The following is a 17,465-nucleotide window of genomic DNA, read 5'->3' as shown; positions in this document are numbered from 1 at the left end:
CATGTTGTTGTTTAAATTTTCACTAAATAGTGAGTCTGGGTGGCTCAGTGGGTTAAGGCCTCTGCCTTCAGCTCACATCATAATCCCAGGGTCCTGGGATCGAGTCCCGCATCAGGCTCTCTGCTTATGAGAGAGAGCCTCCTCCTGCTTCCTCCTCTCTCTCTCTCTCTGCCTGTCTCTCTATCTACTTGTGATCTCTGTCAAATAAATAAAATATTAATAAAAATAAAATAAATTTTCACTAAATATGTTCTTTAGTTTCAGCAATCCTGTAGAGTATGGGATGCTTGACACATACATAGGAACAGTAATCATAACATTCTCTTTTTTAATACAGCTGCTTCTCATAGTGTGAAATTCCCATTTATCCAAGAGGACAGAACTAAGTACAAAGGATTTGCAATATCACTTGGGATACTTTTTATCCTCTGAAAATAGGTAACCAATACTAATATAATAAAGAATGATATGTAAAGCCTGTTTTGCACTAGTCAGCTAAAAATAACTAAACAAACAAAAATTCACAAAGATAAGCATAAAAGATTCTTTGTATATCATGATTTAGAAACTGTAACTATAGCTGATACTCTACCAGGCTAAAAAACATTCTGATTCAACATACATTCTTATATAAAGGCTGCTATATTAATAAATCTGCAGGTCAAACCAATTTGTAAAAAACATGCATGTATTTGTCTCAAGAGCAGAGGTATTATTAAAAGTCTTTTTAACTTAAAGATTTTAAAATTTCATAACTATAAGAATATGTGTATTTCTGAACATGTATGTAGAGTTTACTGTTTAAATATTCTTGTACATTTTATTTTAACCATTTTGTGTCAGTATCTTGTATATATAATTAATATAATTTATAATATAATCATTTATATTTTTCCTTAAAATAGTCAAGAAATATCTTTCAATATAAAGTAAAAACAAATTTTAATTGCCTTATTGGACACTTTCCAGTACCATCAACTTAGTAATCAATTAATTTAATCAGATTCAACCTCTGATTTAAATGTTGAAAAATGCCTTCTTAAGAATTACAGTAATTGAACTGATTGATGTGCTTCCCATATTCATTACAGCTTTTAAGTCTGTTTATCTACCAAATGTTTTAGATTAAGATAAATCATAAGTGGGCCTGTTTATCAAATCAGATATCTGGTATCTTCTGTTAGCTTAAGTGAGGTTGGTCTCTGAAAACAAACAAAAAACAAAGACTATATAGTATTCTAACAATTCCATTCTAGTTTTAAAAAAATTGTTTACTTTTGATGCCCCTAATGCAAATCTTAGTAATTACTGCTATTTTCTTTTTCTTTTTTTTTCTGTTTTCTTTAATTTTTTTTTATTTTTTATAAACATATATTTTTATCCCCAGGGGTATCAGGCACAGATGATGTATAAGATATCTAAGGTTTCGTTAAATGAAATTCCAAAATGAGGACACAGAATGCTCTTTCCTGATATGTTTTTATGATGATTTTGGCAGGCCTTTAATTTCCTTCTGAAATTTTAATACCCAGAGTTTTGCTTCTTTTTTTTTTTGTTTTTTTTTTTTCTTTCATATGCTGTATTCAGGCTCATAGCTCATGAGCTCAAGTTCTTGGATTTGACACAAGGCACCACTCTTAGATGGCTGACTTTTATAGATCAAGTATTGTTTCTCTTATCTTATAATGAAATATTTTGACATAGCCAAATTGTGCTTTTAGGATAACTCATTTATCATTTAACCCAAACTTCTGGTGACTATGTAAACTCTACACAGCCCCTTACTGCCCATCTCTCCTTATCTTCACCAGCTGGCTATAAAGGAAAGGCAAAGTTTTGTTTCACTGACAAAAGAAGAAGGAGGCAGCCTGGTTTATTTTCTTCTCAGCCAACCAGGTAGATTGCCTGCTGGGTTCCAGGCTTGCTTTTGTTGAGACTGGAGGTCTGAGTGGACAAGATCATTCGAGTCAGGGACTAAGCGACTCAGCATTAAAGTAGAGTGACTTCTGTCTTAGCTTAGCAAGCTCTCTGATTTAACCATCCCTTCATTCTCTGACTACCAAGACATGAGTCCTCACTCTTACTGAAATAAAGTTAAATGAATGCACAACAAGTGGAAGAGGAAGGATATGGGGGCAGTGGAATGGAAGAACATAAGCAAAAGATCCAAACGGAGAAGTTTCTATATATAGAGAGAAAACTTAAAAGCATCATCTTTCTGGATGACTTCATAGGCCCTCAAAAAATCCTTCCTTTGTGTTTACTAACTATGGTATCCTGAGCAAACTGTGAGGAATAAAGGGTAGCACAGATGTAAAGTACCTAGCACATGGAAGATGCAATGATTTGAACTATTCTGTACAGCCTCAGGATAGTTAGAAGTAATACTTTTATAGCAGCTATGAAAGAAAGATAACTTACTAAAGGCAACTAAAGGGAGAGTGTGTGTTTGTGTGTGTATGTGTGTGTGAATTTAAAGATATGGAGTTCCATTAAGGTCTTCATAGATCCCAATCTCAAAGATGGTTATAAATGGATCCCTGGTCACCATACACCTAGTATTTATTGTTCTAGACTATAGCAGATCTAAAAATGAGGGTAAGTAAACCTAGAGAAGAAACAGATTTAATATAAAAATTATTTCTAGTATAACATTTTGCACATATTTGATAATAGATGTTAGTTAATTGATTAACTTAATGTTTAGCAGAAGAGTTAAAAGGTGAAGGAAACAAATATAGAGGTAAGGTTCAAGCTTGGACTGGGCATAATATTGGCTTTTTATAATGTATATGAAAAATTATTTGACATGAAGTGACAGAAGTGACAGAAAAGGGACTGGGAATCTGAATATCTGTGTCTTGCTGTGAGTTTTAATTTTGTAAAGCATGATCAGAAACACAAAAGCAAACTCTATCTACTTACTTCTGGTAAGTAGATAGAGTTTGTCTTATTCTGCCCACCATAGACACCCCACTCCATTTTTTTTTTTTTTTTAGCTTTTCCATTTCCCATGAAAATTCTCAAAAAAACCGGGTAGCAGTCAGTGAATTACTCCCCTCTGTGCCAACCTACTTTGACTTGTAAAGTTCCTAACTACCCCTTCCATATATTACCTCCCACTCCCTGCTGTGTTTTGCTCTCCACAAGTTTTCAATTAATCTCCATTGAGGTGTTAACTGATAACCAAGGTGTTAACTGAAGTGTGAATTCTCTCAGGATTATTTAAATTTTGAAAGCAGGCTCTTTGAAGACCCAAACATTCAGTAATATGGAGAAACTGAAAGGAGACTTCCCTGTGATTAATACCTCAAACCCTCACACTTAGTAGACTTTTATTCCCACTACTAACTTGCCCAGAAACAACGGCATGGCTTTAGAAGCATGGTAGAGGTTTAAGGAGCTCTGCCAGTAATAGTAGATGAACTGAACCATACCTGACCAGCACAAATGCACTCATTCTATTTCTTTTGATTTATAGCATTTCAAACTTGCAGTTTGTTGGTAAATCCTGCTCTACCCTCAGATGTGGAGTTTGATACACTATTAGAGGCTTTTCTCCCAAAATAAGAACAAGCAGTGAAAGCTAGATGCGAAGAGATTCTATGAACATGTTAGTGTCAGCAGTGAAATAGATGCATTTGGGGGGTAAATATGTATTTACGTTAAAATCTATAGCAGATGATAATATTGGGGGGTGGAGGAGTATTAGAGCCTCATCCCTCATAAATTTTTTTTTTTATTTAAAGGTTTTTATTTATTTATTTGACAGACAGAGATCACAAGCAGGCAGAGCAGCAGGCAGAGATAGAGGGTGGAAGCAGGCTCCTTGCTGAGCAGTGAGCCCTATGTGGGCTCAATCCCAGGACTCTGGGATCATGACCTGTGCAGAAGGCAGAGGCTTAACCAACTGAGCCACCCAGGCACCGCCCCCCCATCAAATATTTTATAGCAAATAAAATATATCATTTTAAAACATTTTTTAAAAATTTTTAAAAATTAATTTACAAAGACTAGAAGGTAATTTTCAATTTAACAATTGTAACTTCTGCGCATCATAGTTTCCTCTAAGGGATAATTTTTGTGCTTTTTCCATTAGATTTAAATTTAAAAAGGAATAAAGTTTTTAAACATGTTAAAAGATTCTCATTGAATTGAGAGTAAAATACTTTAACTTTTATGGTAGAGAAGTGAATATAGGGATATAGGGGGTTGATGGATGGGGACAGAAAGAGGGTTTAGTGGAGGGTGGACCTACCAATGGTTGTCTAAAGGATGTCCTAAGCAAGAGAGTGCTTCAGAATATCCTGAAATATATGACATAGCCAGCTGTGACAAAACTGAAATAAACATAATTGGAGAATTAGTACACATCAGTGTTTCTAAAGTTATCTAATGTGAGTTTACATCAATCAGGGTGTCTATGGATTGCACTTGTAGATTCTCGTTTTCTCCCCCATCATCAGAGTGGAAAGAGTGGCATTTGAGGAAAATATCTTTTTTCCCTTTCATTTATGTATTATATATTCATTTTAAGTCCTATATTTACAAAAGATAGAAATCAATATTAATCATGCTTTTTGATTCCTATTTTAATACAGTTTGAAAAGTGTTACACAAATGTTATAAGAGATCGAAATAGAAAATAGAAGCGGAAGGTACTGCTCCTATTTAACTATCTCCTCAAGTTTTGGAAAACTACATAAAATTTTCAAAGGTCATAGCTTTGGGAGATACAGTTTTAGCTGAAATAACCTCTAATAAATTCAGAGATGCATAGTCTTATTGTGGTCTTTTAGCCTCCATAGATCTCCTGATTTACATATAATATTCACTTCACCTAAATCCTTCCAGTCTTTGGGAGAGATTCTCTTCATCAGACTCTGTTTACCGGGGGTAATTATTGATTTCCTTCCACCTTATTCTGAATAGGTGGAGAAACAATGAAAAGCCAAGTATTTTGTCATAAATGGAGGTATGGAGAGCAAAATTAGTGTTCTGTCTCGAAAATGTTCTTCTCCCCTTTTTTCAGTAGGGAGACATAGATTAAGGTTTTAAAGTTTTTGATTATGGTCTTAGAGCATAAAATACAGTTGTCAAGGAGTTTTTAAGGGGAAATTATCTACGGCTGCGGAAAATTTAGGTGTACTCAAACTTCCTACCTAGTAATGATCTCTGTCGAAAAGAAAAGAACTTCCACTCCTTAACGTGAAAGTCTGCACTGTTATAATCCAGAATTCACTCAAACATTCTTTAATTTTCGGCATTAAGCATCTCCCAAGACCCTACAGATATGGCTCTTAGGGTGGAGCTCAGTCCAAGAGGTTTACAGGACTTAAACTCCAAGGGATTCGTGACTTGGCGATGCATAAAGTTTTCTTCAGATCTCATTTCCCACGTCTGAGTGACCAGCTTTGAAATCGCAGACCAGAGACAACTAAGGGAGCTACAGCTATTTTGTGTTAAATCAGTCCTGGAGCAGAGAGAATGTTCAGGCAGTCTCGCGAAGATGAGAACCTCTTCTGGAGGGGAGAGGTTATAAAGCAGATAAGGATTCCTAGGCGAGCAGCTACCGCATCCTCTGCCTTCAGCCGAGCGTCGCATCCGGACTCGACTGCAGCTCAGATCCAGAGAGAGGAAGGTGGGATAGGAGGAGGTGGGAAAGGGAGAGGAAAAAAATAAAAAAAGGAGCTGGGGGAGGGAGGGGTGAAGCCAGGGGAGTAAACGAGAGAAGAGCGCGCGGGGGGAGGTGGAGATGCGGGGAGCGCGCCTGGCGCAGAGAGCTGAGTGGACCGCTCCAGACAGCGGCGCGTGCAGCAGCTCCTGAAAGCGGCGAGTTAGCAGAGCCGGGCTGCGTTTCCAGCAGGAGCTGCGAGCTCAGTGCAAGCTCACAACAAGGTGATGTGCCTGGAAGCATTCTTTTGCCCGCGCGGGGTGCCGCAGCTGGGGCTTCCTCCCTTATACCCCCTCTCCTCCCCCGGGTCTGCGGGTCTGCGCGTGTGTGAGCGCCCGGGTTTGGGGGTAAAACCTCCGGGGAGGGGGCACCCCGTCCCTGCTTGTCTCCTCCTCCCTCTACCCCTGTCGTCGCTGATGCATGTATTCCCGGGTTTCCCGGTCTTCTTACCCCTTGTTTGACACTGCCCCCCTCCCCGCCCCCCGGTTGTGTCTCCTTTCCCAGATGCTCAAGGTGTCAGCCGTATTGTGTGTGTGTGCAGCCGCTTGGTGCAGTCAGGCTCTCGCCGCTGCGGCGGCGGTGGCTGCGGCCGGGGGGCGGTCGGACGGTGGTAATTTTCTGGACGATAAACAATGGCTCACCACGATCTCTCAGTATGACAAGGAAGTCGGACAGTGGAACAAATTCCGAGACGTAAGTGCTGCGCACCCCCATCCCCGGACGCAAGAGCGCGCTGCTCCCAGGCGGGGGCCGAGGCGGCTGCGGGTGGGTGGGCGGCGGACTCGATTTTCCGAGGACAGGGGCGCGGGGAGCCGGGCGGCGCTCGGGGTGGGGGAAGTTAGCGGTGGCGATGACCCCTCCCGGCTAGTGCTCCGGAGAAGCTGCTTGCTGGCTGCCCCGGAGTTCAGATCTCACCAGGTGCCCTCCTGCCTCCTGCATCCTCGTCTCCCGCGTTCCTCCCCACCTCTCTCGGCCCCCAAAGGTTTCCAAAGTGCTTGGCTCTACCTTCTCAACTTTTGAATGGTGTTTCTGGCAGTAGTAAACACGGCAGATAGATGCGCCTTGGCGATGGATTGCCACTCAAGCAACTAGGATCGATCCCGTTACTAATGGTCCATTAAGGAATTTGAGGGAGGAGGGAGGAAGATGTAAGATTTCTAAATGCCGGCTCTCCCAGGGGTGGGAGGTGGTTTGGGCGCACCAGCGGGCAGAAGTTGAACTGCGCTTGATCCCATCAAATTGCTGATCAGATTTGTGCTCCAGCATTAACTTTAACACAGAGCATGTTTGTAGCGCATTCGATACGGTTTTATTCCGAAATGCATCCCTGCCGGAAAATCCGCCCGGTGAGGGGGGTCGTGGCGGGGGGACTTCCGTAGGGGGTGGCTCTGAAAGGGTTAAACTGTAGACTCCCCCGGGGTGTGTCCTCAAGGGTTATTAAGAACGAGGCAGGTGTTGAGACGTTTGTTTGCCTTGGAGTCGCTGGGGGTGACTTCCAGTCATTTTTCCCACCTGATCTGAATGGAGCCGGGGAAGAGCTGCGGGCGGGAGAAGCGCGGTTCACCTCCCAGCTTTCAACTTGGCTGTCCCAGCGAGGTGGCGGCCCGGGCCCCGGATTACCGCCCCCACCCCCAGCCCACCTTTTAAAACCCGGGAGGCCCGAAAGGAAGCGAGAGTGATTCACAGACACCCTGCCAACCTTTATGGTGACATTTGAGAGAATTTCTCCTGGAGTCCATCTGCACTGCCCTACGTAGACATGAGTTAACTTCTTTCATCAGCTCACACTCTGTCACGATTTGGGAAAATAAATGGAAGCTTAGATTAGTTTTCATCTTGGCTCCTCTATCCCCTGCTCCCAACACCCCTCACATGAGTCAACTGAAGAGGCAAAACACGTAGCTGTTTCTGGCAGAGGGATTCCTGAAGAGACGCTGATTTTCACTTCAAAATTAGATGTAACTCATAGATACTAGGCATGGGTACAGGGGTGAAAAATGGTAATGATAATGATAATACTTAATGGAGGACTCTGTCTTACACGTTTTACGAACAAAGCTTCAAATCATTTGAGTGTTAACCAAAATCCTTTACACATTTTTTTAAGTTTATGCTAATATTGAATACAATCAAAAAAGCAAGCAAGCAAATGAGATATTTCTAAACCTGGAGAAGGATTCCTGCTTATCATATCCTCATTTGGAAAAAAAAATGAAGATTTTGTCATTATGTGAACAATGCTTCACATAATGACATTTTATTTATTGATGACTGCTTGAAAATCTTTTAAAATAAATGTTAGGCTTTCTTCCCCAAAATATATTTTAAACCTTCGATCTTCCTGTACTCTGACTTTATTCAAATTCCTTTATTGCATTTTTAAAGGCAAGCAGTTATGCTTGAACAGTTTGTAAGTGTGTTTGATTAAAACTATGGAGGCAAGTTGTGTTGCCTGAAATAATTAAATATTCTAGGAATCATTCATCCAACTTATACAGACACAGAATAGATCATTTTATTGTTATAGTACTTTCAGTTATCCTTAGTTGATCTCTGGTGCAGGGCGGGGGTGGGGGGGACCATTAAAAGTATATGTTAAATTTAAATAAAGGATTTACTGAAATATTTTTAGCAAATACTTGTTTTGAAGGACATGTAATAAATATAATAAAATATAATAAATTATCTATTTAAAAATTATATCAGGTTTTAGCATTACTACTTATTAAGATAATTATGTTTTTGTAAAGATAGCTTTTGGAGGGCATGGAGAAGATAAGTGTTATCTTTTTTCCACCCTTTTAGCCACCTGTTGCTTATTCTTAACATGATAAAATGTATGGTGATAGTGTAACATCTCAACTCAGAATGCAGAATCTGTATTTAGACCATTCACCTCACTGCTAATGTACAGATTATTTTTCCCTTCTTGGGAATCATTAACTTTTTTTTTTATTCTGTATTTTTTAAGATTATGGCTTTATTTTTTTTTTTCATTTTCATCTGGAAGCCCAAGGTGATGAGGCATTGCTTGAAGTGTTTGTGCTGCATGAATCTACCTTTAAATGTTCTGCATCAGCATTGATATCTTAAGTAATGGATTTGCATACTTAGTTTATACAAAGACAAGGAAACAAAGATATCAATCTCTTCTTTTAGAAATAATTTAACTGAAGTACTTATGTCTAGTTTTCTCTCCTAAAGAAGTAGTTAATTTTATTTACAAAAAAGGTTAGAAATACCTAAGCATAACCAAGACTAGAATTAGTCTTTACTTTTTTGTGTGTGACTATTTTACCCAAGCAATATTATTTTACAAGTAATTCCTTAATGAAAGTTTGAACTATATCTTCTTTTCAATTATATTTGAAAACTACTTTGAATAATATTTGAAAATGCAATCCATCATTATATTTTAACTGAATGGTTTTTAAGATAGATGTATTTTTTATATATTATATGCAATTCAAATATATAACTATATACTATGTATAATAAAGCTTTAGGAATCAGGAACATGGAAAGGAAGTATTATGTAAGAGTAGATGAACATAGGAAACACTGCCATTGATGACTCATTTTCTCAATTTCCTCAATATAAATCACAGAGAAATAATTAAACCAAAGCCAAACTTAACACAGAAGAAACTTCAAATAATTTTGACCAGTTTATACTAACAATGCTCTTTGAACAAAGTTTTGTTGCCCTTTAAAGTGTACAGAATGTCAGTATATACACAGAAAACCTGTCCTTTTGCAAATTAGTATAAAAAGTCCTGTGGACATTCTAACTACTACATCTTAGGAAAAATAAAAATTTTACTTGAAGATACAGAGAAGTCAACTCACTTAAAAGTAAGTATAGTAGATAGATCCAGAATGACTATGTTCAGAGTATAATTTTATGATTTTTAAAATAAAGCGAACAAACAAAAAACTTTCAACAAGATATATTTAACAGATACACTGGTTACATCACATTTACTACCTTTAAAGTTCTGTTGAGTAGTGATAAAATCAAGAACTCCAGATTTCCCAGTGGAACAATTGTGGGATACTACCTTTACCAAGAGCAGGTGTAAGGAATTCCTTCACTCCATTCTTACATGTATAAATGTATGCATGCTTATGAGGAGAATTGAAAATCTAGATCATTAAAAGAAAACAAAGTCATTAGCTTCTGAATCAAGTGGTCCATATATTGCATATTTCAAATATTTGTGTTTTATAAGTCAATTAAGGCAATTCATGCTTGCCGTAATCATGTAATAAATGAATATGGAATTTGGAAACCAATGAAGTAATTGATAATAAATGATATAACGCCTTTATCAATCTAAACTACTATGACTTCTCCGAAGTACATATTGTAATTAAAAATGACAAAAAAAAAAGATACTGTATATTGGAAGCAGTGTAATAAAAGTGTACATGGCAATGTGGCCATGCTAATTTCAAATAACTCATGTAATAAAATCAGAACTGTACCCATCTGCTGACATTCAAATGCTTCTGATTAAATTTATTGTTCAATAAAAATACCTGGGAGTGGAGGTAGAGGGTGAGAGGAGGGATGAACAGGTACAGCACAGAAAATTTTGGGGGCAGTGAAAATACTCCTTGTGTTTGTATAATGGTTGATATATATCATTATACCTTTGCTCAAACCCATAGAAAATACACCCCCAAGAATGAACTCTAAGGTAAACTATAGACTTTAAGTAATTATGAGGTTTCAGTGTAGATTCATCTACTGTAACAAATGGAGCACTCTGGTAGAGAGCATTCCTAATGGGGAGGTTATGCTTTTATGGTAGCATGTACCGTCCTCTCATTTCTCTGTGAACCTAAACTCCTCTAAGAAAAGACTATTGGAGGGGTGCCTGGGTGTCTCAGTGGGTTAAAGCCTCTGCCTTCACTCAAGTCAGGATCTCAGGGTGCTGGGATCAAGCCCCACGTCAGGCTCTCTGCTCTGCGGGGAGCCTGCTTCCTCCAATCTCTGTTGGTCTCTCTGCCTACTTGTGATCTCTGTCAAATAAATAAATAAAAATCTTAAAAAAAAAAAAAAAGACTATTGGAGAAAATCATAACCACAACCTCGTCATCTTACAAAACAGACGAATGACAACCTGGGGATCATTTTGAACATTGTTTCAAGAGATGCTTGCCATTCTTCTTGCAAAACCCATAATCAACTTCAGTTTGCACTGATTCCTTAACTAATTTTTAATACCCTTTAGATATACTGAAAACAATAAAAAAGTCTTACAATTTGACTTTAAAAAATTCAACCTTAAAGGACATGTTAAGTGTTGTGAAAATGTAAAATACAGACTTACGCGTCTCAGCAACCCTCAAATTAGAAGTTGAATTTTAAAATGCCTGATTTGGATATATTGGATAGTACAATAGCCTTTCTTAACCTTTTTTTTTTATTGCCTTTTCTCATTTGAGTTGAGGTTTCATCTTAGTAGAGTATACAGATTATTTGAGAGGTAATGGCTGATGGGGGGGTGGGATATTTCCTGCCACTTAGAGGCTACAGAGGAGTAAAGCCCCCTGAGAGTCTATCAACTTTTACTGCTATTAGTTAGTAAACGAACAATTGGTTTCTATGCCTACTGCAAGTAAAGTATTTCATTACTTTAAAAGGCATAGAGATTTAGACATAATCTTTAAAGAATACTTTCTCAGTACTTTCCTTAGATTTATGATGCACCCTGGTTGTATTACCTAAACAGTCAGCATACCTTTAGCATGAGGGCTTCTCCTTTGTAGTACATTAAAAATAATTTTCTTACTTGAGATATAATTGACAAAATTGTAGATATTTAAGTTGTACAGTGTGATGATTTCATATTCATATATATTATGAAATGGTTACCTTTGGGATGTGCTAAGAGGAGGAAGGGAAATTTTACTACTTTATTTTTAAACAATATGTAAAAAATAATTATTAATAATTAGAGAAACTGAACAAATCAAACCACTATTCTCTCTGTTCAGGAACACTTTCTCAATAATGAATATCTAATTCTGATTTTAAAAAGTACGTTTTTAGTGTTTCTTACCATGAAACAATATCTTGAACTGTGGTAACCGTTACCTATATTTTATCATACTTGAGCACATAGGCTGTCTTTGGTAATTCTTCACAGTCAGTCTGTTGCATTCCCACAAGTGTTTTTCCTCTCTTACTTTTATCTTTTTTTCTCCTTTGATCTATTGATGACTATGGTCCACACTGTGTTTACAAATGCATGAAAGTGTATATAGTGTATATAGTATACGTACTTGCAAATCAGACCCAGTAAAGATTGTAGCAGGTGATTTTTTTAATATTTGACTAGTATTCATATTGTTTAAATCACTAGAGGACTCAATCAAGAAAGAGGCAATTGACTATAGAGAAGCAATAAGTAGTCTTTGAAGATTCTGGAGTGAGTGAGTTACTACAGCAGCAAAGGGCTAACCCCATAAAGTAGTCTAACCCCAATCTGTGACATCTGAGTCCTAGTTAAAGAAAGGTGTGGTACAACCTCCACTACCTATTTCTTAACCCACCCACCCACCAACATGACCACCACTACCAAACTCACCAGTTAAGATTGATTTTGTCAAGTCAGATGTCACATGAGAAGAGCAGGTCAGAGAATGCCACTCATTTCTGGGAAGGGACTGTCAGGTAGAACTGCCATCACATTTTAAGACCCCATTTGAATTGAGTACAAAATTTAGTCAATTTGCTTGGGTTCTTCTAACACATAGAAATTATAGGGAAGTATTTTTAACTCTCCAGTTCTCATTACTTCTAGTGAATTATTAAGAAGGTGTAACCAAGTAGAATAAGAAGTAAATTACTTTGTGATTTAAATATATATATGTAAAATACATTTATATGCATGTATATATAGGTTTATGCATAAATATGTATGTATTATAATATATTTTGTATGTGTTTGTCTTCAAATAAGTAACATTAAATCATCAGGAAACCAAAGTGATTATATCTCGTATTATAAATATTTTTTACATGCTAATTAGAAAATAGGCACTCCCTCGGGGGCGCCTGGGTGGCTTAGTGGGTTAAGCCTCTGCCTTTGACTCAGGTCATGATCTCAATGTCCTGGGATTGAGCCCCACATTGGGCTCTCTGCTTGGCAGGGAGCCTGCTTCCCCCTCCCTCTCTGCCTGCCTCTCTGCCTACTTGTGATCTCTTTCTCTCTCTGTCAAATAAATAAACAAAAAATCTTAAAAAATCTAAAAAAAAAGAAAATAGGCACTCCCTCTAAAATGTTGTTAAGACATTTTTTTTTTCTCCCTAGTTTAGCTTTCTGCATCTTGCAAATGCAAGCATAATCGCCTTTGCTATTATATGTGTGGTTACCACGTGCCTTTCTGGCTCTTAAGAGAAGTCAGCTTGCTTGTGATTACACACTTCAGCTTTTTACCTAGTATACCAAAAGAACATCATATATTGCTATAAAACATCTTTTTTCCTACTTTTACAATAAGACTACGGTAAGACTGCTTTCAGATCTCATGATTCTGACTCAGAGTAACATTTTATATTCCTATGCAACTTTACTTTTCATGATCTGGGCTAGAATTATTTTATTATATTATATTATTTATATCTATATCCATATATACATCTGAAATTTGACTCTTCTATGCTATAAGTTCTTGGAGTATTCACTTACATTTTCCCCATTTATGAAAACTCTTTCATTTTTTTTTTCTACTCATTCTACCTCCCCTAGTTTACAGATTCTTCTCCTTATTAGATGCTGAACTCTCTACAGTTACAGATGGTAGTCTCTTCCCTCTCAAAAAACCTACAGTTCAGGGGTGCTAGGATGCAGTTGGTTAAGCATCCAACCCTTGTTTTCTGCTCAGGATGTGATCTCAGAGTTGTGAGTTAAAGCCCCGTGTCACGCTTAGTGCTCAGTGTGGGGTCTGCTTGAGATGGTCTCCCTTTCCCTCCACCCCTCCCGCTCATGCTTTCTCAAGTAAGTAAGTAAATAAATAAATCTTAAAAAAAAAAAATCCTACAGTTCACCTAGCATTAGCACAGTGAAGGCTTAGAGTTAACATTGGAAACATATTTAATAAATACAGGAACATTATATTTAATGTGCATTGCCATCTGCAGTCATTAAGTAAAGGCTTTTAGAACTGTATTGCTTTTTATTGACCATTTCCATTTCTCACCACTGCCAGCCCAGTTCCGTAATATAAATGAAAATTTAATTTTATATAAAATATAAGGTTTCAAGTACAAAACTGGTTTAGTCCATAAGTTTCAAAATGCACTAAAATGGAAACACTGTGCCAAAACTGTCATGTTCAATTTCAGAGTGATAACAGTAGATGGGAATTATATGCATCTTGGCACTCCCTCTGCCAGTTCATCCGATTCTTTTCCTATAGTTTCTCTTTGACCACATAATTTTTTGCTCTAAGGTTTTTAAATATTTTTTGCTGCCTACTACGTAATGTTAAAAACCAGTATCTTCCCCCTTTTTCAACCGCTGCACTTCATTTAATGGTTGTATGGCTGAATCCAGATATTTTACAGATAGTCCAGATTTATGTCTTTGACTTCTACCTCACCTATAATGCCAGTGTGTTAGTCAGAGATAGGTTAAGTTCTTGCAAAATGGGGGCTCTGAATCAACTTGCCTGAATTAAGATAGAATTTTATTTCCCAACCAGGTGATGGTTAAAGTGAGCTTGACAAAATGAGCAGTCCAGGTCTGAACTTCCAGGATCACTCTCTCAGTATTTTCTATCATCAATTGTCATTTCCTATCCAGCAGGAAAGATTGAAGAGAAGGTCAATGCACCTTACCCTAGAACTTACCAGGACATTGTCATTGTGTGTATCTCAAGGACCTCAACTCAGTGACATGGCTATACCTTGCTGAATGGGGGGCTATGGAATGTCATCTCTAAAGGGAAAAAAATAACAGTAAAAGGAAGAAGGGAAAGCCAGACACGAGGAGGAAAATATTTGTAACAACTATGTCTGTTTCATTCATCTAAGTGTCTCTTGAAATTATTCCTTGTGCCCATGGATGGGAATTTTTGTCAATTCCCATTACTTATTAGCCTTCCTTCTATCTTATTCCCTCCCTAAATTAAGATTATCCCTCTGTCCTCTGTTCAGAGTAGAGCTGGAACATCTAGTATCTAAGGTTCTGGATGTAGAAGCTCGAGGGAGTAGTAGTTTGCTAATATCTAAGAGAAAATGTTGGAGGTCAGATCAAAGAAGAACACCCACATACATTTTTAAGGAGAGCCTCATCGAATGACAAGTCCTTTTTCTAGTGAAATCATTTAGTATTATCTTCTGTGAAAAAAATTTTTTTTGTTGTTTAAGTTATGGATATTTGGCCACAGGTCCAGATAGGTAGTGTGATTGGTGGGAAGAAATTAGAATTTATTTATTGTTGGGACACTTGGGTAGCTCAGTGGGTTAAGTGTCTTTCTGGGATAGAGCCCCACATGCAGCTCTTTGCTCAGCAGGTAGTATGCTTCTCCCTTTCCCTCTTCCCCTCCCCCCACCCTGCTCTTTCTTTCTCTGTCTCTCTGTCAAATAATTAAATCCAAAATAAATAAAATCTTAAAAAAAAAGAAAAAGAAATTACTTGTTGTTCACTTAGTTGGGAAAGAACACTCTCTATACAAGGTTTTTATTTCCTCTAATGCGGTAGCGTGGGGAAAGGCAAGTATCATTAAATGCAAAGTACCTTTCCCTGAATAGTACTAGAAATGATGCCATTGCTGAATTCACACAGCAATTAGTTCTGGAAACAAGGAAGATAATCTCTTTAGCATTAGTATCTCTGGGAGAGTTACAAGATGGTATACAAAGTAAGATTTGCCAGAAATGCCATAGAAGCTTTATGCTTTTGAGTTTGACTCTTGACATCAGAGATGGCTGAATTCCTTGCCTGGATCATAAGAAGAGATGGTGAATTGCACCATTTTGTTATTTTTTTAAGAGATCTTTGAATGCTTGCTCATACTTGCAAAATGAAAACTTTAGTATTCATTTTTCTTTCATGTATATATATAGTCATGGCCCAATTATTTCAAAGTGATCACAAAATTTTTGCTTAATACTTGCTCACACTTAGAATATCTTATAATTAAATTAATAATAACAATATAGCATACAAATATACATGGTAGAAAGGTAAAGTCTTTATAAAACCATTTTGTCTCTGCAGTCATGTAATTTTTTTCAAAGGATGATATTTTCCTCAACATTCTTCTATTGGAAATCACCTGGTCTTGATATCCCAATCACAAGCTTCTTACTTTATCAAGGAAATAATGACCTTTGTCAGAAATAGTGTCTCCTACTTCTGAACATTTATAGCTGATTTGTCTATTCAGAATTCAGGCCTAATACACACTTTTATTTCCTCCTTTGTAAATAACACTGTGATATTTCATTGGTCCATTTAATAGGTTTAAAGGCAATCACTAATAAAATCTTTAGAATTTAAGTAAGGTAGACTTCTTTTTTTATGTATAGTCTATGTACTTTGGATACTTCTAATCAGTATTATCATTCTTATTGTAAAATAGAGATAATTCAATACAATTCCATATGTTTTCATGACTGCTTCACTAGAAACGTCATTGATTTTAAAGCTATACTTTTTAAATATACAAAAGAAAATATGAAGTACTTTACCATTATAGCAATCTGTAATTTTGTTAGGTTCTGTTATTTAATAGTTTGGTTTACTAATGATATAAATTAAAAAAGGAACTTAAATTTAGTATAAATGTGTATTTTCTACACATAATCAAATAGCAAGTAATAAATATGTAATGATTTTTTCCCCCATAACTTTCTTTTAAGTTCTTTATATTAATTTAAGGCTTAACTATATGCTAATGTGTGTATTTTCAGATGATTGTTTTGGGATTTTGTCAATAACATAATACCATATCTTTATCTATGTTTTCTGAACATACAAGGTAAAATAAACTACATTTATACTTGGCTGGGTTATTTTTTATAATGGATATCCTCTATTTGTCTTGTTTTATTTTTGAAAACTAATCATCTGTGCTAATTATGTTAATATGAAAAATCTTTAATTATGTAATAATTAAATATGTACGATATCTATACCTCTGTGTGTGTGTGTGTGTCAACTAAAATGTCAAAATAATGTAGATGGGAAGAAAAGATGCCAGGGAAATTAAAGGCTCATATTTATAAAAATAAATGCAAATTTATTATACACTTTTATTGGAAATAATTAGAATATTTTATTTAATGAATAGCTATTACTCTAATCAAATGGCTTTTAAAATAGTTTAAATGAATACATTTTTTTATACTTCATATGAATAAGCTATTTTAAAAGTTCTACTCATAAATAGAGGGGGTGAAATGGTAAAAATGTACTCATTCAAAATATCAAAAGAGGCAAATATTTTAAATAAAATAAAATAAAAAAATATATAATATTAAGTAGTGACAGATTATTCCTTGTATAGATATTAATAATAGTGTAATAACAAGCACTTTCATATCTAATGTCAGTAGTATTAAAAGTTTTTACATATTAATTAGTGACAAACCTGTAGGAGGGCCCAATTATTATCTCAGTATGTAGGCAAGGAAACTGAGGCCCAGGGTCCGACAGGTGTTATCAGCAGGATTATCTCTAGTACTGGCATTCTGGCTCCACTCTCTTGCCCTTACATACTGTACTATATGCTTTCATCTATTGATGGGCACTTGGATTGTTCTGTTCCC

The 17,465-nt window shown here is 36.6% G+C and overlaps 1 protein-coding gene across 3 annotated transcripts in view; it reads left to right on the top strand.

Moving 5' to 3' along the window:
- Positions 1 to 5,506: 5,506 nt before the first annotated feature.
- Positions 5,507 to 17,465, top strand: part of SPOCK3 (SPARC (osteonectin), cwcv and kazal like domains proteoglycan 3) — a 497,922-nt gene continuing 485,963 nt past the window's right edge. For 2 of the 3 annotated variants that reach the window (XM_045078291.1, XM_045078288.1), the window contains exons 1-2: positions 5,704 to 5,898; positions 6,179 to 6,367. In XM_045078291.1, the coding sequence (XP_044934226.1) occupies positions 6,179 to 6,367 (189 nt within the window). In that variant the 5' untranslated portion in view covers positions 5,704 to 5,898. Of the gene's footprint in view, positions 5,642 to 5,703; positions 5,899 to 6,178; positions 6,368 to 17,465 lie in introns of those variants that run through there. The other variant, XM_045078290.1, reaches the window with a different exon arrangement.

Source organism: Mustela putorius, unplaced genomic scaffold (genome assembly GCF_011764305.1).
Source record: "Mustela putorius furo isolate JIRA1106 unplaced genomic scaffold, ASM1176430v1.1 tig00000242_pilon_pilon_pilon, whole genome shotgun sequence".
NCBI classification, from domain to species: domain Eukaryota; kingdom Metazoa; phylum Chordata; class Mammalia; order Carnivora; family Mustelidae; genus Mustela; species Mustela putorius.
Note: the sequence above shows the minus strand (reverse complement) of the source record. Positions and strands in the feature narration are given on the sequence as shown.